The sequence below is a fragment of the Mixophyes fleayi genome, chromosome 2 (genome assembly GCF_038048845.1).
Source record: "Mixophyes fleayi isolate aMixFle1 chromosome 2, aMixFle1.hap1, whole genome shotgun sequence".
Taxonomy (NCBI): domain Eukaryota; kingdom Metazoa; phylum Chordata; class Amphibia; order Anura; family Limnodynastidae; genus Mixophyes; species Mixophyes fleayi.
The window spans coordinates 374,791,261-374,815,887 of record NC_134403.1 but is presented as its reverse complement, the minus strand read 5'-3'; the positions used below and the strand labels follow the sequence as shown (position 1 = coordinate 374,815,887).

At 47.3% G+C, this 24,627-nt stretch overlaps 1 protein-coding gene across 1 annotated transcript in view; it reads left to right on the top strand.

Moving 5' to 3' along the window:
- The window catches only part of MAN1A2 (mannosidase alpha class 1A member 2), a 51,728-nt gene extending 28,278 nt beyond the window's left edge, over positions 1 to 23,450 (top strand). The window contains exons 2-13 of the mRNA XM_075197485.1: positions 6,789 to 7,044; positions 9,413 to 9,509; positions 11,758 to 11,876; positions 12,463 to 12,543; positions 14,115 to 14,209; positions 16,696 to 16,819; positions 19,384 to 19,477; positions 19,856 to 19,971; positions 20,200 to 20,419; positions 20,770 to 20,942; positions 21,028 to 21,143; positions 22,749 to 23,450. Of these exons, the coding sequence (XP_075053586.1) occupies positions 6,789 to 7,044; positions 9,413 to 9,509; positions 11,758 to 11,876; positions 12,463 to 12,543; positions 14,115 to 14,209; positions 16,696 to 16,819; positions 19,384 to 19,477; positions 19,856 to 19,971; positions 20,200 to 20,419; positions 20,770 to 20,942; positions 21,028 to 21,143; positions 22,749 to 22,881 (1,624 nt within the window). The 3' untranslated portion in view covers positions 22,882 to 23,450. The remainder of the gene's footprint in view (positions 1 to 6,788; positions 7,045 to 9,412; positions 9,510 to 11,757; positions 11,877 to 12,462; positions 12,544 to 14,114; positions 14,210 to 16,695; positions 16,820 to 19,383; positions 19,478 to 19,855; positions 19,972 to 20,199; positions 20,420 to 20,769; positions 20,943 to 21,027; positions 21,144 to 22,748) is intronic.
- Positions 23,451 to 24,627: the final 1,177 nt, after the last annotated feature.

Genomic DNA, 24,627 nt, shown 5'->3' with positions numbered 1-24,627 from the left:
TTTCCCAAAAATTGTTTGTCCTAAGATTGCACTTCTTTGGAATCCGCAAACTACAGGCAGTGGACAGAAAAAATGGAAACGCCAATATAAAGCCAGGTTGTAGAGCATTGTGACGCTTGTGTGCACTGTGACATGGAGACTACCAAGAAAAACACTCAGATGATGCCTGGTTGATGGCTATGAAAAATACTGTCTCAGGCATCGTTCCAAAATATCCCATATTTGGCTACAAAGAAAACCATGACGTATGGATAATATCCGGGTCATGCTTCTCAAACCATTGGGTGACCTGACATGATTGCTGAATGGGTGCAAACACGCCCCTGTGGTCAGGAAAGAACGGCTGCAACGTGGGCATTAAGTAGCACTTAGCATTGACCTTCTTTCCTAAGGAATGGACTTCATTCAGACCATGCCAGGAACGTGGCTCCACAGCAATACAGACCCTACACTGCTGGACACAAGGACTCATGGCTGTAGACATCTTTAGGTTAGTGCCACATGTGCACTTGTCCGTTTGTTGAGAATATGGTGAAGGATCTGCCCATATCTTCTTCCTCAAATGCCCCGTAGACCATTGTCTGTACTTTATCCTGCTCTGACTTCTCATTAGTGCCTCCATCAGCGGTGATAGCAGGGTGACCTGAGCACTTGTCACATAAACATATGACTGTTACTGTACCAGTATAACGGGATCTGTGGTATAGCTGCAGGTCACTGTCCTTGTACATGTCACCGGTATAGTCCTCATACACCTGAGATGTCACCGGTATAGTCCTCATACACCTGTGATGTCACCGGTATAGTCCTCATACACCTGTGATGTCACCGGTATAGTCCTCATACACCTGTGATGTCACCGGTATAGTCCTCATACACCTGTGATGTCACCGGTATAGTCCTCATACACCTGAGATGTCACCGGTATAGTCCTCATACACCTGAGATGTCACCGGTATAGTCCTCATACACCTGAGATGTCACCGGTATAGTCCTCATACACCTGTGATGTCACCGGTATAGTCCTCATACACCTGTGATGTCACCGGTATAGTCCTCATACACCTGTGATGTCACCGGTATAGTCCTCATACACCTGCGATGTCACCGGTATAGTCCTCGTACACCTGAGATGTCACCGGTATAGTCCTCATACACCTGAGATGAGTTATGGAGGTCCCCCGGTACACAGAGGAGGGCTTTGTGCTGTGTTTGGGTGATTTATGTGTCTCTTGGTAACTTTTTCCTTGTAATATAAATACAAAACCTCTCCTCCCTCTACACCAGCAAATCCTGGTTATTTGTATTGTGATTTATGAAATATTTTGTGACCTGTGCACATTTCAATGTATTCCCTGAGGCGATATAAGCCGGTAATGAGGGCTGATCGTTATAATGTCAGTCTTCTGGATTATCGCAGTAACACACAGGACAACAGATGCCTACAGCAGGTTTCTCTCTGCCATTATACTGCCGGTCTTCATTTCATTCTAGGAAAGAAGAAATACACTAACTCTAATTTGGTTTAAATATGCCTTTGAAAGTATGAAACAGATGGGATATGATGGTAAAAGTGCATCTTAATCTCCCTAGATTACCCTATTACCACCCTCTACACATCCAACACAAGACAACAACCCTCTGACCTACACTGCAACACACACAGCCCACTCAGTACTTTTACCTTTGCAGTCTGGCTGGTCCAGTGGGCAATATGATGTAGCACATGCCCTTGTGTCTCTAACTCCCATTGTCCTATAGAGTGTAAGCTTGTGAGCAGGGTTCTCTTACCTCTCTGTCTGTATGTATTACCCAGTATTGTCTTATTAATGTTTGTTCCCAATTGTAAAGCGCTACAGAATTTGTTGCCGCTATATAAATAAATGTTGATGATGATGATGTATCCACATTGGGGGTCCTTAGAATGAATTGACCCACCTTAGGGGATGTGAAGAATTAGTGGATGGATGGTGAAGATGGGGGAGATTTGTTATGATATAACAATAAGCTGTATACGGGTTAGTATTCATTATACAAGTGACCGTTCCTGAACGCTGACCGTCGGCTGCTATAGGAAAAGAATAGTGTGACTACCAGGCCCCTGGGACAATGAGATTCACAGAACCTGACTTACCGTAACCTGCAATCGCTCTGATGAACATTGTACTGGACCTGTCTGGTGTGTCTGGAAGTGACCGCGACGCTCCGCAATCATTTCCATCAGTCGGAGCAGCGACCCAGGTGTCTGGTTCTCCTGATTACACTTTCTGGACTCTAGTTCTGGATAATGTCTGAGAAACTGGGGCAGTTGTAGCCACCCTTACTGGCCTATGAAGTGGAGCTGGGGAATAGCATGGGCACATCACAGATCAGTCTGATGAGACAAGTGCAGCAATTACACAAAGACTTATTCACATCATTCAGAAGCTCTTGTATCAGGTCCATTGTTCTGTACATATGTACCGCCATCAATGTGCGCATAGCCATACGCTACGTGGTTGTTGTATCGGAGTAATCCTGATATAATCTTCTATGTACCCACAATTCAGAGCAGTTTTTCCTGCATGTATGTACAATCAGACCATCATATAGATGCAGTGCCCGCGGCGTGTTATCTCTGTGCCCTTCACTGATAAAGACCCCTACCCTTCATAGAACTCATCTAGTGGATCTCTGCTTGTTATGTAAACTACAATACAGGTACAACTATTGCTTGTATTATTTTTTTAATCCTCTTATTGGTATTTATTCATTTTCATATACACAAACATCCAACTGGATTAATGCACACGTCCTGGATATTCCCTGTGTACATATATCTCACTTAAAGGAGCATGGGCAGCACAGTGGTTAGCACTTCTGCCCCACAGCACTGGTCATGAGCTCAATTCCCTACTATGGCCTTATCTGTGTGGAGTTTGTATGTTCTCCCCGTGTTTGCGTGGGTTTCTTCCGGGTGCTCTGGTTTCCTCCCACACTTCAAAAACATACTAGTAGGCTAATTGGCTGCTATCAAATGGACATTAGTCTCTCTCTGTCTCTGTGTATGTGTGTAATTTAGACTGTGAGCTCCAATGGGGCAGGGACTGATGTGAGTGAGTTCTCTGTACAGCGCTGCGGAATCAGTGGTGCTATATAAATAAATGGTGATGATGATTGTACACAGGTTATTCATGTAGGAGGTAAATATCTCCCTCTTACTGTATGTTGCTTCTGCTCGATGTCTCTATAGACGGAGCTGTTGATAAGTTTCTGGTCCCCATAGTTCCAGCTTCCTCCTGTCATTATTGATGAGCTGTTTATCTCAGCTCGGGAAGGTTGACGCTGTGAAATATTAATGTCCTCCTAGCATTTGGCTTATTTGAAATGTTAAGTGAATTGATGGCTGCCCTCCTGCAGCACGCCAGGGGCGATAATCTCTGATAAGTGTTACGTTATATTCCTGTTTGTGGGATTTTATACAAAACATTATATGCAATACTTAAGTCAGAGTTAAACTTCACGATGTCTAAAGTTGGTGCGGCCAAAACAGCGTTATAATGTGCTTTATAACATCATGTAGTATTGTCTACACTTTAACATAGCGCCATCCGCTGGCTGATGGAAAGTGTGCGTTGCTTGGGGCATGTAGAAAGCCTTACAGTAAGCAGCGTGTGCTGTGTACTGTGGGTGTGATAGTTATAGAAATACTTGGACGTTCTTTATATACTTAGAGCCATGTTCTGTGTCTACCGGTTATAATGACACATTTTGGGGCCGGTGGACCCACCTCTCCTCCAGGTGACCCCAGCCTTGGATTATGTCTCTTAGATGTGCTGTGAATCGTGTGGCTGTAGGTGATTGTACAGCAAGTATCTCCTCTCTGTATAATAAATGTTTTCTTGACCACAGTAATTTGTGATATACGTAGACTTGGACCATTGCCCCGTCCTGCGTATTGTGAACGTGGTATATCGCTAATAGACTCCCAGCAATAAGTGTCACAGATGGGATTACATTCAGGAAGAAGTTTTATAAATAGTGTTTCAGTCTGATGATGTTTTACACATATGTCCTGCACATGTGACACACGTGTAGGAGATCACGCCACTAGTTTCAGGGTGCAATCTCCAGCACGTAGAGTGAGATGTCTGTGCATGTACTAAATTATAGCCTAGAACAGAGCCATATATTCCAGCTGCTGATTGATGAGAGCGCAGTGCTGAGCCTCTGTCCTATACTCGTACAGTTAGTGCTAAACGCTGCTACATCACTGTAAGCATCATCTGGTTACTGATGTCTGATACTAGTAGTCAGATGTGGGCTCAGGTCTATCCCAGTATTATGTCTTCTCCTTAGGTATTACTGACGTCGCGTACAGAATCATTTTCTGTCATGAGGGGGGGGGGGGGGGGGTGTTATTAATGTTTTACCAGCTCACATTAATCATAACATGAAATATGGTTTCCACTCAGCCTTCTGGTGTCTTCAAAGATCCATTTATCAATATATTAGCATTATCCGCAGGTTTCTGATTGGCTGACTCATTGCCTTACCCTGTACCTGGGTGTATTTACTATTGTTCAGGGCTCCACGGGTCTCTTCTCCTCTACTTGTTTTGTATTATAGCATAATCTGGATCCCTCTTGATGTTCATTAACCATAATGACGGCACTTTTACATTAAGAATGCAAATAACAATAGTATTATAAATCCAGTGGTCTTATAACGTACTATCCCTCGGTAATATCTCACTCTCCTTCTACTACATAGATGGTTTTCTCTCTTATCTGCATCAGAAACAGGTTTGTCTCTGCCTGTGATCCAGGGCTGTCCATAGGCTTTGTACTCTCTCATATCTATCTATATTTCCAGATTAGTTTGCCCTATATCTCAGTTTTATCCCATTTTGCACAGTGTTCCTTGTTTTTGCCCTGAACCTATTTGTTTTCCGTGTTTTGGCCTCTAAGCCACGTCCTGTATCACGATGATTCCCTATTTTGTGGCTGTTTCGTACTTGGCTGTTTGTTTCTCTCTGCTCCCTCTTCTAACACTTAGTTCCAGCAATTCCCCTGAGATAATCCTGTCTGTCTTAGTTACATTCAATCTCTACTCTCCGTTCTCTGCCATTTCTAGAGCAGAACAGCTGAATGGTCCCCATGTTGTGCATCCTCGCACTTAATCCTTTATCACGTCTCTGAGGACGTATGAAACAATCCAACTCTGTCTGCCCGGCCTGGGAGCCGCCATTGCTAATCAGTGCTAGGATACGTTATCGGAAGCAGCAGGAGTCGGTCATTTCCACCCGTATTATTTCCTTTAATTAGAAAATCATTTTTACAGTACAATGACCTTGTTCTTTTCCAGGCCTAATTATAATCCGTAGCCAACTAACATCTTACTGTATGTGTCGCAGTCCCCTCTGGCGTAGATCCACGTATCCCAAGACTATAGCTGGTTCACAGTTCACCGCTTCCCTTGGATTCCTGCAGAGCCCAATTTTATCTATCCAGAAATAAAACCATACAATGACCTCAGTAGTGTATTATTCAGGAAACCGGGAATTCTAGAGAGACTTACCAGTGTTGGTGTAGCCCTCAAGGAACGAGATTGGTGTTTGTAGTGGGATGTTGGGTACTATGGCTGCCTGCCTTCTGGAATATCAATGTTATTACTAACATTGCTAAAAATCATAGCAGACAGTTGCGAGGTAGACAGCATATACACTGTGGCACAGTAGTTAGCATTGCTGCCTCAGGGCTGTCGTCATGTGCTCTATTCAGACCCGTGTGCAGTTTGTATGAGCTCCCCCTGGAATTCCTTCCATAGTTCAAAATCAAACTAGTAGGATAACGTTACTGTGTGGTTGAGAATTTAGATTGTAAGCTCCATTAGGGCAAGGCCTGATGTGAGTAATTACATAGTCTCTGCGCTGCATAATATGTTGGTGCTATTTAAAGCTTAGAGCATGTTCTTTCATTATTAATTGGTTTCTGTTGGTTTAATGTACTGTTGAGCAATGTGGGTAAGTAATCCTCAAGTTTTAATGTTGAAAAAGAAGCCATTGAGTAATTGCAGCACAGAGGAACAAAACATGAGCACAGCAAAGAATAATCCGGTCATTGTGCATCTGAGCGACCGTCTAGGTCACCTGTTCTGCGGCCAGGAAAAGAGAAGCCGCGATACTGTACCTGTGACGTAATAATAGGTAGATGTCAATTATAACTTGTGCGTTATCAGTGTGACTGTGTTCTGTTCTCTTCGCTATTCTGTTCTATTTACATTGTGAGAGAGGGGAAATCGTATCATTGTTATTATGAGTTACAGTCTGTTCTTTAGACTAATGAGCTCTGGGAGCGGCCTCCTGCTGTGTCTTATAACTGGTTATTAAAAAGCCTAGCTGGATATCACACTGCAGTGAGAAGTGTGTTGTATATCACACAGGGAAGTGTTGTTACCTCCTTACAATTTACCCATACAGATGATCCCGTCGTATCATTCAATCTGTATTTATATAGAAACTGCACTAATCAGCGCCAACGAAACCTCATTACCGCAAGAGTGTCACGTGTACGTCCTACCGAATTCTCTCTGTTACAGGATTGTACCCTCGCTGCCAATGTGTCCTATTTCTGTGTTACATATGAGCAGTGCCTAAGACTGCCGCAGACCATATGTAGCACAAGTATTCTGTGGACACAGCACTTTCTAAGTGGTGACAGGAACGCTCTCACTTTGGGGGCTTCTTATTATAGTTTCTGTATAATGTGTGTAATTCATTGTGTCGTACATGTCTTCCTGTCTTCCAGAGAGGAGGAGGAGCAGCTGAGGAACAAGATTCGGGCGGACCACGAGCGGGCTCTGGAAGAGGCCAAGGAGAAGTTGAAGAAGTCTCGAGATGAGATCCGGGCTGAGATCCAGACCGAGAAGAACAAACTGATGGAAGACCTTAAAAAGAAGGACAACCAACCAATGCCGCTGGCTCCAGTCCCCAACCTGCCAGAGCTGAAGAGCGGGGACCCTGGAGACCCCGAGATCCGAGAGAAAAGGGACAAAATCAAGGAGGTGAGATCAGTGTGTAGAGATCAGAGAGCTCGGGGCTCCCACGTACGATCCTGTCATCATTACTACGGTGCACTGTACATGTAGTTGTAGAAGGACCGGCCAGGAGTAAGATCACACGTAACAACCGCTTAACCGGAGAATTTCAATTCATCCAACACCTCTTGTGTCGAAGGCTCTGATTGGAGCACAGAGTAGCCAACCAATCAGTACCTCCACATAAGACAACCTTGGTGTCCACATTGCTTGACCAAGCGCCATTAGGGGAGTATCTCAGAAGTGACGGGGGAAGAAGATAGTTTTAGGATTTACATTTTAAATCTTTTCACGAATGGTGCTGCCGATCTGTGTATATTTCTCTTTGTTTGTGCTGCTCTCATGTGTTTTACTTTATCAATAAGCAAATAGCTCATAATGGGCAGAATTAGAGAGAGGAGATCCTGCAACTGAAGGGACAGAAATAGTAAATAAATTGGGTGTGGGGTGCAAATGGGAGGAGGGAAGGGATTGGTGACGTATAGAGAAATGGGACAATGGGAATGGTGTTACTGGCTAACTCTTCATTTGTTATATATAATAAATCTCTCTCTCTCTCTGTATATATGTATATATGTGTGTGTATGTGTGTATATGTGTGTGTGTGTGTATGTATATATGTATATATGTGTATATATGTGTGTGTATGTGTGTATATGTGTGTGTGTGTGTGTATATATATATATAATTATTACAGCATTGAATGAGTCACGGTTATATAACACACATGTGGCATAAGATGACCAAGCATTAGTATATCAGTAATAGAGTAATATGTACATGATTATATACAGACTGCTCTCCCGTAGTACAGCGGTATGGGCTGTGATATACTGATCCGTTAATGTTCTATATAACGAGAGTGCGATGCTGAACCGTCCGAGTGTTTCAGTATTGAATGTTATGTGTGAAAAAATACAAATGTCAAATCTAATCCAGTATAAATATAAAATGCTGGAAATATATATGATAGAGATATGTGAGCGAGTGATGGCGGCAGTGCCAGATAATACGTGGGGACAATATAATACTGATTTATTACCCATAGTGACAGTAGCCAGTAACATAGAGGTAAATGGGTTATAGCGGCGGTGGCGTAATGGACACCTCGTGTGCGGCCGGTTTATAGGTAGACACTACGGGTAAGGACGGCCTTACCGCCTCCCTCCGGGCATCACATTCCTATATCTCCTATCACCACACCCTCCTATGTGCTCCTGTCGCCCCGTTTATTTCCAAATGTTGCCTTTTTTTCTTCTCTCTCTTTCCCGTCTCTCTCTCTCCCTTTATATATCTCTGCGTTACCTCCTCCTGACCCACTGCGCTCTGTGGCATCTACCCGATATCTGGTGTCTGTGCCAGCCACTCACAGATCTCTCTAACGCCAATTAAAGGCTTATCTTCCTAACGATGCTCCAAGCACATCAGGAGGTCTGCAGTAGCTGCTGCCAGCTGCCTGTCATTAGCTGCCGGTGACGGAGAGCATCGGAGAGGGCTCTGAGCCCGGAGCAGGCACTCAGTACTACATGTAGGATCCCCAGCTATAGACTGTCCAGTGCAATTATCTGCATTACTTATCTACCAAACACTAAACCCTGGCTGATCAGTAACGGCGGTAAAGTAACCTTTAAAGGTTAATGGAATAATATTCCCGGCTGGTTTGTAGTGAGCTGCACATTATACTAAGTATCCAGCCACAAGTGTGCACAGACAGGGCCTCCTCACCTGCATCATGTACACAAGATGTGTTCATCCATTGTTACAATTACTGAGCGGTCCTTGGATAATCTCACCCAGCAGCATCACGTCACACTGGGCTGAATATGTACAATCACCCTTGTGTACAGCTGTGCCCTGTCACCCCGTTATTATACTGTATCACAGCTGTGCCCTGTCACCCCGTTATTATACTGTATCACAGCTGTTCTCCTCCGTCACCCCGTTATTATATGATATCACAGCTGTGCCCTGTCACCCCGTTATTATACTGTATCACAGCTGTTCTCCTCCGTCACCCCGTTATTATATGATATCACAGCGGTGCCCTGTCACCCCGTTATTATACTGTATCACAGCTGTTCTCCTCCGTCACCCCGTTATTATGATATCACAGCTGTGCCCCATGTCACCCCCGTTATTATACTGTATCACAGCTGTTCTCCTCCGTCACCCCGTTATAGTATATCACAGCTGTGCCCCATGTCACCCCGTTATTATACTGTATCACAGCTGTTCTCCTCCGTCACCCCGTTATTATATGATATCACAGCTGTGCTCCCCTGTGATTATGTCGGATGTTCCTCCTGGGGATATAACAGATATTTTCTCCTCACAGATGATGAAACACGCATGGGATAATTATAAACAGTACAGCTGGGGCCACAATGAACTCAAACCCATCGCAAGGAAGGGCCACTCCACCAACATTTTTGGTAAGAATTATTGATTACACATATTTCCTATATGTGCTGTTTTACCCCAGAATCGCACAGTATACAGAGCTCCCGCTACATCCGGGGATTCTGGGTAATGTCCTCAGTCACACAGTATACAGAGCTCCCGCTACATCCAGGGATTCTGGGTAATGTCCTCAGTCACACAGTATACAGAGCTCCCGCTGCAGCTGGGGATTCTGGGTAATGTCCTCAGTCACACAGTATACAGAGCTCCCGCTGCAGCTGGGGATTCTGGGTAATGTCCTCAGTCACACAGTATACAGAGCTCCCGCTGCAGCTGGGGATTCTGGGTAATGTCCTCAGTCACACAGTATACAGAGCTCCCGCTGCATCCGGGGATTCTGGGTAATGTCCTCAGTCACACAGTATACAGAGCTCCCGCTACATCCGGGGATTCTGGGTAATGTCCTCAGTCACACAGTATACAGAGCTCCCGCTACATCCGGGGATTCTGGGTAATGTCCTCAGTCACACAGTATACAGAGCCCGAGGATTCTGGGTAATATCCTCATAGTCACACAATATACAGAGGTCCTGCTGCATTCGGGGATTCTGGGTAATGTCCTCAGTCACACAGTATACAGAGCCCGAGGATTCTGGGTAATGTCCTCAGTCACACAGTATACAGAGCTCCCGCTGCAGCTGGGGATTCTGGGTAATGTCCTCAGTCACACAGTATACAGAGGTCCCGCTACATCTGGGGATTCTGGGTAATGTCCTCAGTCACACAGTATACAGAGCTCCCGCTGCAGCTGGGGATTCTGGGTAATGTCCTCAGTCACACAGTATACAGAGCTCCCGCTGCATCCGGGGATTCTGGGTAATGTCCTCAGTCACACAGTATACAGAGCTCCCGCTGCATCCGGGGATTCTGGGTAATGTCCTCAGTCACACAGTATACAGAGGTCCTGCTGCATCCGGGGATTCTGGGTAATGTCCTCAGTCACACAGTATACAGAGGTCCTGCTGCATCCGGGGATTCTGGGTAATGTCCTCAGTCACACAGTATACAGAGCCCGAGGATTCTGGGTAATGTCCTCAGTAACACAGTATACAGAGCTCCTGCTGCACTTTGGGATTCTGGGTAATGTCCTCAGTCACACAGTATACAGAGCCCGAGGATTCTGGGTAATGTCCTCAGTCACACAGTATACAGAGCTCCCGCTGCAGCTGGGGATTCTGGGTAATGTCCTCAGTCACACAGTATACAGAGCTCCCGCTGCATCCGGGGATTCTGGGTAATGTCCTCAGTCACACAGTATACAGAGCTCCCGCTGCAGCTGGGGATTCTGGGTAATGTCCTCAGTCACACAGTATACAGAGCTCCCGCTGCATCCGGGGATTCTGGGTAATGTCCTCAGTCACACAGTATACAGAGCTCCCGCTACATCCGGGGATTCTGGGTAATGTCCTCAGTCACACAGTATACAGAGCTCCCGCTACATCCGGGGATTCTGGGTAATGTCCTCAGTCACACAGTATACAGAGCCCGAGGATTCTGGGTAATATCCTCATAGTCACACAGTATACAGAGGTCCTGCTGCATTCGGGGATTCTGGGTAATGTCCTCAGTCACACAGTATACAGAGCCCGAGGATTCTGGGTAATGTCCTCAGTCACACAGTATACAGAGCTCCCGCTGCAGCTGGGGATTCTGGGTAATGTCCTCAGTCACACAGTATACAGAGGTCCCGCTACATCTGGGGATTCTGGGTAATGTCCTCAGTCACACAGTATACAGACCTCCCGCTGCAGCTGGGGATTCTGGGTAATGTCCTCAGTCACACAGTATACAGAGCTCCCGCTGCAGCTGGGGATTCTGGGTATGTAATGTGGGAATTGATGGGCTCTGGGGAAAGGACACTACTGGTTTTACTAGTTGGAGGAGGGAGTGATTTGTACTAAGCTTACTGTACTGACTGATTGCACTGAGCTTTTGATGTGGTGGAAATCACGTCTAGAACCTTTTTGATTATTGATGGATCCATTGTTTTTATGTTGATTATAATGTGACAGTGCGATCACTAGATCTGTAAATTGTGTCCTCTCTTGTGGAATACTGTTCAGTACAGTGCTGCCCCGTGTGGTCACATCAGGTACAGCAGTTCGGGCAGATTGCTATGCTGAGGTGTAAGCCTGGTCTATGTGCCATCTCTGGACATCTGTACTGTCAGCCTCAGAGACAGCTGAGTGTATTTAACCCCATGTGTGCTGGTACGCGCAGGAAACTCACAAATGGGAGCCACGATTGTGGATGCGCTGGACACCCTGTATATCATGGGGCTTCTGGATGAGTTCCGGGATGGACAGGAGTGGGTGCAGAACAACCTGGACTTCAGTGTGGTGAGTGATATATATATATAGCTGGAGTCTGTATGCACAGCAATGATTGGTACGTGTGCGTGAAGGTTATTAGTGACTTCATGTTCATTAAAGGGACAGTAAGCTCAGAAATGTTCTTCCAGTAGGAAAGTGAATGTGGCAGTAATGTCTTTGGATGACACCTCTGTGTGGTCGGGGAGTTTGCTGACGCACAGTATGAGTAGTCCGCAGTGATCCCCTCTAAGCTAATGTCTGATGAGAGCGTAACGTGATCCCACCTGCAGTCGGGCACCTGGGGGGCTGGTAGATGCGAGAGCAGAACGTCCCATCTCCTAATGGAGATCAGGATGAGCAGACCATTCCTGACTGATGTGAGTGAGTTCTCTGTACAGCGCTGCGGTATTAGTGCCGCTATATAGATAGCTGATGATGATGTTGTGCACAATGTAATTATATCATCCATAGATGAGACACACCGTTTAGTGTGGCTGCAGGTAGAGGTAGAGTGTGTGTGACCTGATCTCTCTCTGTCTGACTGTGGGTGTCTCATCTGACCGCTCAGCGGTCTCTCGTCCTGTAACCAGAGCTGTGTCTCTTTGACTTGCAGAATTCCGAGGTGTCCGTGTTTGAGGTGAACATTCGCTTCATCGGTGGTCTGCTGGCGGCATTTTACCTGTCCGGACAAGAGGTAAGATCCTGGCAGGATTCTGTCTACTCCTCATGGAATCTCCGCCCTGTGCGCTGCTCAGTTACTGTATCTCAGTCTGAGCCATCTGCTGGGAGTGATACTTTCAGCATTTTATAATCCGCAGTATATTGTTTATACTGGTGTCTGAACCATATAGATTGTAAGCCTGCGAGCAGCCCTCTTACCGCTTTGTATCGCTATATAAATACGTGTTAGTACATAAATAATGGTACCTTGTAGATTTGGATTATATTGCTGTAACGGTGAAGCTCAGCCTTACACAGTGATTTAATGGCTCGGGTGAGAGTCAGACCACAGCCTCTTCCTGTAAATCATTAGAAACACACGGCCGACATATTTACAAGCTCTTCTGCTAAATTAGCAGCACTCCCCTGGGTATTACTGACTATGTCTGCGGTTACCATGTATCCTAATGGCACAAGCCCCATATTTATTATCCTCATAAATACTATTCTGCTTTGCTGTATCCGGGCCGGATCGCCAGTGTTCTCTTAGTGTTAATCCTTAAATTATGCCATATGTTCTATCCAAGATCATAACTCTTATTATACATCTTATATCCTGTCCTATATCATATGTCACTTATCACATAAATCCTATATGATGTCATATCATTGTTATGTCTGATAGTTTGTTATAATACATTGTAAATCTCACATCAGACATATCTCCTCATATATCGCATATCTGATAACATATCTTCCATATCTGACAGAATCATTGGGTAATTTCTCCCCGGTAAAGTAGTAAATGTTTTCTCTACCCATAATTATTATTTTCTATAAGGGACAGCTATGACTAAAACAAAGGCCTGTAATAAACATTGCTGCTCCGTAAACACCTTACAGAACCCTGTAGGAACCCTTCTGTGTGACTGATATATGGATCTTGTCTTCCTTCTTGTTAAACATCCGGTCCTGACCTCTCTCAGGGGTTAATAAATGTCCCATCATCCACTCCGGACCCCTTCATGCCCGCGCAGTATCAGAGGACTAGAACAGCCTGTCCATGTCTTTTGTTTTCATACCTGATTGGTTAATGTTACGTGGGCTGTAATAGTGTATGTACAAAATCTATGTGTCTTACTTTACGCCACTTTATTTTATACATGTTTATGAATTAGCTTGTGTTCCCCATCAATTTGTAGTATGTAGTATTACACGCATGTGTTACCCTGGGAGTAATCTAACAAAGGTCCAAGCCAGACGTCATACTCGGGTAACCTTTGTGCCGGCTTTAAGGTCACTGTAGATTTGGTGTCACTGGATCTTTATGCAGTTGCTTTTTGTGCCCCTTTATTAGAGCAGCCTTGAGGACACCATAATATGGGTAGGGGTAGCACAAGAGGGATAGGTATAGTCGGTATAGTCGGTGGGTGGATGGTACCAAACTGGCCCAAGTATAAGGTAGCATCTCTCCAGTGTTAGAACGTTGTACATTTCTGCCCCCCCCATAGAATGAATTGGGGTTTTGGCTGGAGGAGTGTGACATATACTCTGTATTACACTATCAGACCTCTGTAATAAGCCTGGTGGATGTTTCTCTTGCAGGTGTTTAAGAACAAGGCTGTGATGCTGGCCGAGAAATTACTCCCTGCATTTAATACCCCGACGGGCATTCCCTGGGCCATGGTGAATCTAAAGAGGTAAGTGCTTGTGGGTGGAAGGGTTCATGGATACAGTGAGATGATGTCCACTGGTGGTCAGGAAGTATTTCCACTTATTGCCCAGTGGGGGTTAACGAGGAGTTAACAGATTCACTCATCATTTATTTATGACGCCACAGGTTCACTAGCTCCTGGCATAATCATATGGATAAGACATTCATGAGAACAAGAAGTGTAACAATGGGTACAAATAAACAGAATAATAAATGTATGGATGCAGTTAGCAGAACAAATCACGTGGCATACAGAGACATGTGGCAAAGCGAGAGGTGGTCGCCGAGTGGGCATGTGAGGTACAGGACATTGCCCATGAGAGCTTCTACTCTAAAGGGAGGGGGTAATCTGAGACATTCGGAGCAGATAGGAAGTTAGGCTTAGTATGGTCCACTATGGTGCAGAGGACTGCAGAACGCTGAGGCCATGATGGTGCAGAGTCCTGAAAGATCCAGGTGGTACAGAGGCCTAGATGGTGTCCAGTATAGGTGGCGCAAGGTCCTGGAGGTTCTTCTGGAATAAAGATGGGTGTACACTACGTATATATTTTCTATACGGATCATTTGGTGGTGCAGTTATCAAGTGTTTGTAAATTCCATGAAGTTGGAAAACGGGCCAAACTCCAGTTCAGACTCCTGTTTCAACTCTTCATTTATTTGCTTTCACAGTTATGATGGCAAGTTTTTTAATTGCCAGAAATGTCCATTTTGGTTTGTAGGGAATAGTTATTTAATACAATTTCACAGGCTGTCATCTAGTGTGTGTTTGGATGGATGTCCTGGAAGCAGGACCTCAGATTATCATCAAGAGGGGGTTAGGAAGGATGTCCTGGAAGCAGGACCTCAGATTATCATCAAGAGGGGGTTAGGAAGGACGTACTGGATGAAGGACCTCAGATTATCATCAAGAGGGTGTTAGGAAGGACGTACTGGATGAAGGACCTCAGATTATCATCAAGAGGGGGTTAGGAAGGATATACTAGAGGAAGGACCTCAGATTATCATCAAGAGGGTGTTAGGAAGGACGTACTGGATGAAGGACCTCAGATTATCATCAAGAGGGGGTTAGGAAGGATGTCCTGGAAGCAGGACCTCAGATTATCATCAAGAGGGGGTTAGGAAGGATGTCCTGGAAGCAGGACCTCAGATTATCATCAAGAGGGGGTTAGGAAGGATGTCCTGGAAGCAGGACCTCAGATTATCATCAAGAGGGGGTTAGGAAGGATGTCCTGGAAGCAGGACCTCAGATTATCATCAAGAGGGGGTTAGGAAGGATGTCCTGGAAGCAGGACCTCAGATTATCATCAAGAGGGGGTTAGGAAGGATGTCCTGGAAGCAGGACCTCAGATTATCATCAAGAGGGGGTTAGGAAGGACGTACTGGATGAAGGACCTCAGATTATCATCAAGAGGGTGTTAGGAAGGACGTACTGGATGAAGGACCTCAGATTATCATCAAGAGGGGGTTAGGAAGGATATACTAGAGGAAGGACCTCAGATTATCATCAAGAGGGTGTTAGGAAGGACGTACTGGATGAAGGACCTCAGATTATCATCAAGAGGGGGTTAGGAAGGATGTCCTGGAAGCAGGACCTCAGATTATCATCAAGAGGGGGTAAGGAAGGATGTCCTGGAAGCAGGACCTCAGATTATCATCAAGAGGGGGTTAGGAAGGATGTCCTGGAAGCAGGACCTCAGATTATCATCAAGAGGGGGTTAGGAAGGATGTCCTGGAAGCAGGACCTCAGATTATCATCAAGAGGGTGTTAGGAAGCATGTTCTGGAAGCAGGACCTCAGATTATCATCGTCTTCATTTGGTCCGAGTTGGAAAGTTTTTCAAATGTAGTATCTGACATTATACAGCCAGGGAGAGTTTTGGCTGAGACATCAGATATTGTGAATAACCAGACTCTCTATAAACCACAATAAGTTTTTAAGGATCAGTGAAATTTCTTGAAACTAAATAAAACCGGACCCTTTTTCCGGGTCTGTATAACCTCTGATCTTTTTTCATTGCTCGCACTCAGCTGAATTAACGCTCAAATGTTTGATCACTTTTTTCATGACCAGCACGATTACGCAAGTAATAAACAGTAACGCCTGCTCTTAAACCAGCTCCCTCCACCGGGGGAAAGGAAGGTGGTCGTACTGGCCTTCGGTCAGTGTAGGACCAGCTCTAACTATTGTCCAAGGGTCATATTGCAGCTGCTCACCGCAGCACTTAGACCATTGTCAGACCCCAGCAGAACCACATCAATGCATTCCTCTAACTGCAAAGGGCGTATCGGGCTATATACTGCTATAGTTACAGCCCAGCTTCCTCTTCTTCCTCCATTATCCACTAATCTGACCGATCCCTGTTGTCACTTTCTATAATAAACATTACAAAGGGTCTAGTGTTTGTGCTATAATGTATCAGGGAACATGATATCCATCTGTCGCTGTTGCATGCTCACTCTTATCTCCCCCTAGTGGTGTTGGAAGGAACTGGGGCTGGGCATCTGCGGGCAGTAGCATTCTGGCTGAGTTCGGTACCCTCCACCTGGAGTTTGTGCACTTGACCTACCTGACTGGGAAACCTGTATATTACAATAAGGTGTGTTTTATAACTTTTACCTCCCATACTAATATGCCAGTAACCATAGGATTTGAGGGATATTTGTGCACAGTACTTATAACTCGGCTACTTTTATTTCCTCATGAGGCAGCTTTTCTTCCTTTTTAAACCTGCTGCAGCCTTTAGTCTCCCTATCCCTTCTTTCCACATTCTATCACAGTCTACTTCCCTACACAATCCATTCCTGGACTCATATCTCTTTCCCTCTCAATCCAAACCCGGCCGCCTCTCTCCTGCCCTCCTCGATCCAAACCCAGCCTCCTCTCTCCTCCCCTCCTCGATCCAAACCCGGCCGCCTCTCTCCTCCCCTCCTCGATCCAAACGCAGCCTCCTCTCTCCTTCCCTCCTCAATCTAACCCCAACCTCCTCTCTCCTTTCCCTCCTCGATCCAAACCCCGCCTCCTCTATCCTTCCCTCCTCTATCCAAACGCAGCCTCCTCTCTCCTTCCCTCCTCAATCTAAACCCAGCCTCCTCTCTCCTTTCCCTTCTCGATCCATACTCGGCCTCCTCTCTCCTTTCCCTTCTCAAGCTAAACCCGGCCTCCTCTCTCCTTCCCTCCTCTATCCAAACGCAGCCTCCTCTCTCCTTCCCTCCTCAATCTAAACCCAGCCTCCTCTCTCCTTTCCCTTCTCGATCCATACTCGGCCTCCTCTCTCCTTTCCCTTCTCAAGCTAAACCCGGCCTCCTCTCTCCTTCCCTCCTCGATCCAAACCTCGCCTCCTCTCTCCTTCCCTCCTCGATCCAAACCCCGCCTCCTCTCTCCTTCCCTCCTCTATCCAAACGCAGCCTCCTCTCTCCTTTCCCTCCTCGATCTAAACCCGGCCTCCTCTCTCCTTTCCCTCCTCGATCTAAACCCGGCCTCCTCTCTCCTTTCCCTCCTCGATCTAAACCCGGCCTCCTCTCTCCTTTCCCTCCTCGATCTAAACCCGGCCTCCTCTCTCCTTTCCCTCCTCGATCTAAACCCGGCCTCCTCTCTCCTTTCCCTCCTCGATCTAAACCCGGTCTCCTCTCTCCTTGGCCTCCTCGATCTAAACCCGGTCTCCTCTCTCCTTGGCCTCCTCGATCTAAACCCGGCCTCCTCTCTCCTTTCCCTCCTCGATCTAAACCCGGCCTCCTCTCTCCTTCCCTCCTCGATCCAAACGCAGCCTCCTCTCTCCTTCCCTCCTCAATCTAACCCCAACCTCCTCTCTCCTTTCCCTTCTCGATCCATACCCGGCCTCCTCTCTCCTTTCCCTTCTCGAGCTAAACCCGGCCTCCTCTCTCCTTTCCCTTCTCGATCTAAACCCCGCCTCCTCTCTCCTTTCCCTTCTCGATCTAAACCCCGCCTCCTCTCTCCTTTCCCTTCTCGATCTAAACCCAGCCTCCTCTCTCCTTTCCCTTCTCGATCCATACCCGGCCTCCTCTCTCCTTTCCCTTCTCGAGCTAAACCCGGCCTCCTCTCTCCTTTCCCTTCTCGATCTAAACCCCGCCTCCTCTCTCCTTTCCCTTCTCGATCTAAACCCCGCCTCCTCTCTCCTTTCCCTTCTCGATCTAAACCCGGCCTCCTCTCTCCTTCCCTCCTCGATCTAAACCCGGCCTCCTCTCTCTCCTTCCCTCCTCGATCTAAACCCGGCCTCCTCTCTCCTTTCCCTTCTCGATCTAAACCCTGCCTCCTCTCTCCTTCCCTCCTCTATCCAAACGCAGCCTCCTCTCTCCTTCCCTCCTCAATCTAAACCAGGCCTGTCCAACCTGCGGCCCTCCAGATGTTGTGAAACTACAAGTCCCAGCATGCCCTTCCAGCTATCAACTGGTTGTCTACCAGCAAAGCATGCTGGGGCTTGTAGTTTCACAACACCTGGAGGGCCGCAGGTTGGACAGGCCTGATCTAAACCCAGCCTCCTCTCTCCTTCCCTCCTCAATCTAAACCCAGCCTCCTCTCTCCTTTCCCTCCTCAATCTAAACCCAGCCTCCTCTCTCCTTTCCCTTCTCGATCCATACTCGGCCTCCTCTCTCCTTTCCCTTCTCGATCCATACTCGGCCTCCTCTCTCCTTTCCCTTCTCGATCCATACTCGGCCTCCTCTCTCCTTTCCCTTCTCGATCCATACTCGGCCTCCTCTCTCCTTTCCCTCCTCGATCCAAACCCCGCCTCCTCTCTCCTTTCCCTTCTCGATCTAAACCCCGCCTCCTCTCTCCTTTCCCTTCTCAATCTAAACCCCGCCTCCTCTCTCCTTTCCCTCCTCGATCTAAACCCGGCCTCCTCTCTCCTTTCCCTTCTCGATCTAAACCCGGCCTCCTCTCTCCTTCCCTCCTCGATCTAAACCCGGCCTCCTCTCTCTCCTTCCCTCCTCGATCTAAACCCGGCCTCCTCTCTCTCCTTCCCTCCTCGATCTAAACCCGGCCTCCTCTCTCTCCTTCCCTCCTCCTCCTGTGGAAGTGTTGAGACATAATATAGCGCAGGTATCTGTCTGTGTCCTGAGTCATTTGTTTGGTGTGGAGGATGGGGCCTCAGGTGCATATATGGAGTTCACATTGATTGAGCTGGAATATCTGTCCGTTTTGTAGGTCATGCACATCCGAAAACTTCTACAGAAAATGGATCGACCCAACGGGCTCTACCCAAACTACCTGAATCCCAGGACCGGGCGCTGGGGGCAGCGTAAGTGCTCAGACCCATTGTCCTCTTTCTGTTTTGTTACTATATCCGGTGTCTGGCTAGATAGACTAGGTGTCATGGAGTCAGTCGGGGAGGAAGTTATGCGACGTCAGTATATCGCAGTCATGTGCTTAGTGAGAATGATGTATTGAGTCTGTAGAGGACATAATGTAGGAGAATCTCACTTTGATACATCTGTCTTTAGCTGGATGTTAGTGTTCCAGGTGAGAGGTGACGGTCTCTCTGTGCAGGGACTCTAGTCATTGGTCAGTACACACCGGATGAGATGAGGGGGATTCGGTGACTTTCTCCTGATCGTGGTTCTGTGTCTGATGATTCCATGCTGTATACACTAATTACTAACATTTCTGTCCCTCACAGACCACACGTCAGTGGGCGGCTTAGGGGACAGTTTCTATGAGTATCTCCTGAAGGCCTGGCTGGTGTCTGATCGGACAGACAACGATGCTCGGAAGATGTATGACAATGCCATTGAAGTGAGTATTTACATGTGATGTAATAGTTGTGTATTGTACGCTTTCCGGAGGGTGTTTCAATGTATAACAGGGGCAGTATTGTACCTGTAATTCTTCAACAAAATATTTTTCTAGCTCTGTAGCGCCATCTCCTGGAGATTCTGACAAATGAACTTCACCGCTGTTTGTGTGTTCCCGGTATGTTGCTGTAAGAAGATGTCACTCTCTTCTCTCCCTGCTGTGTTACAGGCCATCGAGAAGCACCTCATCCGCAAGTCAAACGGGGGACTGACCTTTATTGGGGAGTGGAAGAATGGTCACCTGGAAAGAAAGATGGGTCACCTGACCTGCTTCGCGGGTGGCATGTTGGCGCTGGGTGCGGATGGGTCTCCGGAGGACAAGGCTGGGCACTATCTTCAGCTGGGCGCTGAGATTGCCCACACGTGTCATGAGTCCTACGACCGGACAGGTGAATGGAGAGTCCACCAGGGGATGGTTACACCATTGGTTCTGTCTAATAATAGTACTAAAGTGGACTTTGATAAACCAATTAAAAATAAATGTGTGTAATAAGTGAAAATGTACAAAACACATGGTGATAATTTGAAAGTTCCGCTGCGATACTTGTGCTGTGATGGGCTTGGGGTAAACCCCCACCCCCTTGTCACTGATTACTGCTGGAGAGTGGGGGACGAGATGTACCTGATTGTGCTGTGGGGGGGCCTTACTACTCCCCTGTCTCCTTATATATGCCCCTTCCTTGTCCTGTACATAGTCCCCCCCACTCACACTTTCCTTTGTGTCTCTTTTTGTTCTCAGTACTAAAGTTGGGCCCAGAAGCATTTAAGTTTGACGGTGGTGCGGAAGCCGTGGCTGTGCGTCAAAATGAGAAATATTACATCCTGCGTCCAGAGGTGATCGAAACGTACTGGTACATGTGGCGCTTCACCCACGACCCGAAATACCGGATTTGGGGCTGGGAAGCTGCTCAGGTGCGTCCTGTCATTAGCCGTAATAGTGGGTGTTTATGTATCACATGCCTGGTGCTGATTGGCCAGGGTTTGTCTCCATCTGCAGGCCATTGAGAAGTACTGCCGAGTGAGTGGTGGGTTTTCGGGTGTGAAGGACGTCTATTCCTCGGCACCAGCCTACGATGATGTCCAGCAGAGCTTCTTCCTGGCTGAGACGCTGAAGTGAGTGTGTTACCGGCTGGTTCTGCCAGCTCTTCCCCCTGCGTAGGACTCTTACAGAGCAGTATACAGAATGATATATCACACCATGATCCGTGTCATGTAGCTATAAGCTGCTATAAAGGTCATTCCTGAAAAGTGTAAAAATGCAGAAGCACAACGCCTGCATGCACCTGTTATATTTGCCTATTGCAGCCTATCTTCTGCTTAGGAAATGGCCCCCCGGATATCTGTCTGCACGTAGTGGAAAGAATGAAACTCCAGGAAACAGATTCATAAACACACCATCTGCACCCGGATTCTCATTTCATTGTCCTGCATTGGAGGAGCCTAGCCCACATTTTACTGGAACATTCCCACCCCCAATCCACACACCACCTCACATCAGGGAACATCCCCCAATCCACCCGTCTCCTCCCATTAGGAACATCCCCCAATCCACCCAGCTCCTTCCATTACCCCCCAATCCACCCGGCTCCTTCCATTAGGAGCACCCCCCAATCCACCCGGCTCCTCCCATCAGGAGCACCCCCAATCCACCCGGCTCCTTCCATTAGGAGCACCCCCCAATTCACCCGGCTCCTTCCATTAGGAGCACCCCCCAATCCACCCGGCTCCTCCCATCAGGAGCACCCCCCAATCCACCCGGCTCCTCCCATCAGGAGCACCTCCCAATCCACCCGGCTCCTCCCATGAGGAGCATCCCCCAATCCACCCGGCTCCTCCCATCAGGAGCATCCCCCAATCCACCCGGCTCCTTCCATTACCCCCCAATCCACCCGGCTCCTTCCATTAGGAACACCCCCCAATCCACCCGGCTCCTCCCATCAGGAGCATCCCCCAATCCACCCGGCTCCTCCCATCAGGAGCATCCCCCAATCCACCCGGCTCCTCCCATCAGGAGCATCCCCCAATCCACCCGGCTCCTCCCATCAGGATATGCGACCCCGCAAACACAGACTCTACCATGTAAAGCAGAAGGATCATGCTCTTCTCAGACTGGGCACATTACATCACATATCTGAATAACATTTGTTAGTGAGTCCCAACCAGCAGGATGGAGCTGATGACTGACGGATCTGTGCAACCAACCAGCACACAGCGTTGTCTGAGACCACCAGCCTGGCCAATCACACAGGACACCCCCCCCCCCCCCCCCCCCCCCCATCTGTAACCGGGGGAGGAATAATAACAATATTATAGCTGTATCTGCCCTTAAGACTTCAGGAATAAATTCTGATCGGCTCCCTGATCACACCAGAGCTTGATATACAGCGGGTCTATATCACAGAGCTGACACTTTATATACGGGCACAAGCTGGCGATACAAGGGGATGTTACTGATGCCGTGTGACATACGTTTCATGGCGATGGTATAAGAGACTGCGCTGTGCAGGCAGAATCTAATTTATGTTGCATATGGTTTGTGCGGCGTTTTTAGTACATAATCCACTAAGGAGAATAGATGTCCGGGTAAGGCCAATTAGGTGGTATCTATTATATATAGTTGTTTAGTATTCACTATGGATATAGTTCTAAGGAGGACTCTGAACCAGTGTCTGTCAATCATCTGAAATCTCTATTTACTCCCGTCTCTTCCACCCCCAGGTACCTGTACCTCCTCTTCTCCAGCGACGACCTCCTGCCATTAGACAACTGGGTGTTCAACACAGAGGCCCATCCGTTACCGGTCATACGCCTGGCCAATAGCACGCTGCCTGGAAGCCATGTGGCGCGATAGGACCATTCCCTGGGACCACTTCAGACTGTTACAAGACTGGGGCGACTTGCCGATCCCAGGCACAATTCCATTATCCTTCATTTACTCTGCCAGCCACAGACCAGCGCCTTGGAAGGAGGCGACTCACTGACCAAACTGCTCTGCTTGACCAGGCTGCTTCCGCGGGGGTTATGGGGCCAAACATCAGGGGGTGGGGGGGGGGGGGGTACAGGGGGGTATCTGACTTAGACGACACATGTTTTAATGGAATTTTTTGCACTGTGTGATTTAACAGGCATTTTTAATGCGTGGACATTGCCAAAGTTTCCTTCTAACTCAGTATCTATGGAGAAGAGCATGGCAGCCCCCCGACCCCTCCTCCGGAAGTGAGTGTATAGTAACTCTTATAGCGTGGAAGGAAGGAGCACAGTCTTCATGTTACTGCTGGGCTACCAGACATGAGTCCTACGTGTGTCCCGTCCCTTCCTCCTCGCTCCCCGGGGGCTCTCCACCTCTCCTTTTTATTTCACTTTTTGGGTTTTAGCGGCATGAGCGATGCAACAAGCAGGGGATTAAAGACATTGTACATACACGGCCTGGATTGTGGCTTATTCCTGTGTTTTAGGGGCCCCTGTTCATTGGGGTTCTTAGGATCAGTGGGTTTGAACTGTGCCGGCTGCACTGATTGTTGTGTGTTTAATTCCGTATTGAATGTTCTGACTGTGTGCAGGAGCCCTTGTTCCCTGGACAGCCCCCTCTTCTGCTTCCCCACCAGGTACCACTGCTCATACCTAATAATAAAGGTATTTTACACCGATGGCCCCCATACCTGTACACTAGTTCCTCTGTAGCTTGCACCATACAGGAGTGGGGTGTAATACCTAGATTCTACAGTCAGTAGTCTGTTCCCCGGATCTTTCTTCTGCCTCGGTTCTCCTACAGAACGTGGCTTACACCCCAGCAGAGGTCCCTGTTATAAGTGCTGGGGGCAGCTACATTGTGACCCATCTACCCCCTGTCTTAGGGGGAATATGCTTCATTGAAGAACTCACTAATAGCGTCCATGAATTAGTTAATCCTTAATAAGCTGAGTAGAGACAGGAAACCGTTGACACCCCCAGAAGGTATAATGTCGTTGACACCCCCAGAAGGTATAATGTGACGACTCCTTTCCATCCTTGTCTCTGAAACACATAACACATGGGAGGGAATATCGGAGCTGCAATGGAGTTCTTCAAGGAAAATAAATTACTAGGTAAACACAATTTGCATATTTCCTTTTAAGACTACATGGCAGCCCCCACAAATGAGATACCCCAGCAATCCAATATGTGGGGGGGGGGAGGTCATCTAACAGAATAGTCAACACTGCACATAAGTGATTTTACTGATCAACTGACAGAACCTTCCAAACTGTCCTCAGTGCCTGGAGAGTTTCTGGATCCACGACCCTCCTACTGCTGAATCCTGCGCACTGTGGGCCCAAGAGCTCCTTACAGATCTCATGGAACGTGCCCCTAATATATTCAGCACCTCACGTCCTGTCCTCTTATAAGCCTGTGAAATAACTTCTCACAAACGTATTTTTGTAAGGAGCTTAACCTTGGTCCTTCAGAAAGAGCTGATCTGTCTTTCCTTTGTCCTGGTCAGATACACAGATCTTGCTCTGAGCAGATCCAATGTATAAAACCGTCTCTGTATCATTAGCTGTCTCTGGACGCAGAGCTGGACGTACAGCTTGTTCATAGCTCCACTTTATCTGCATGT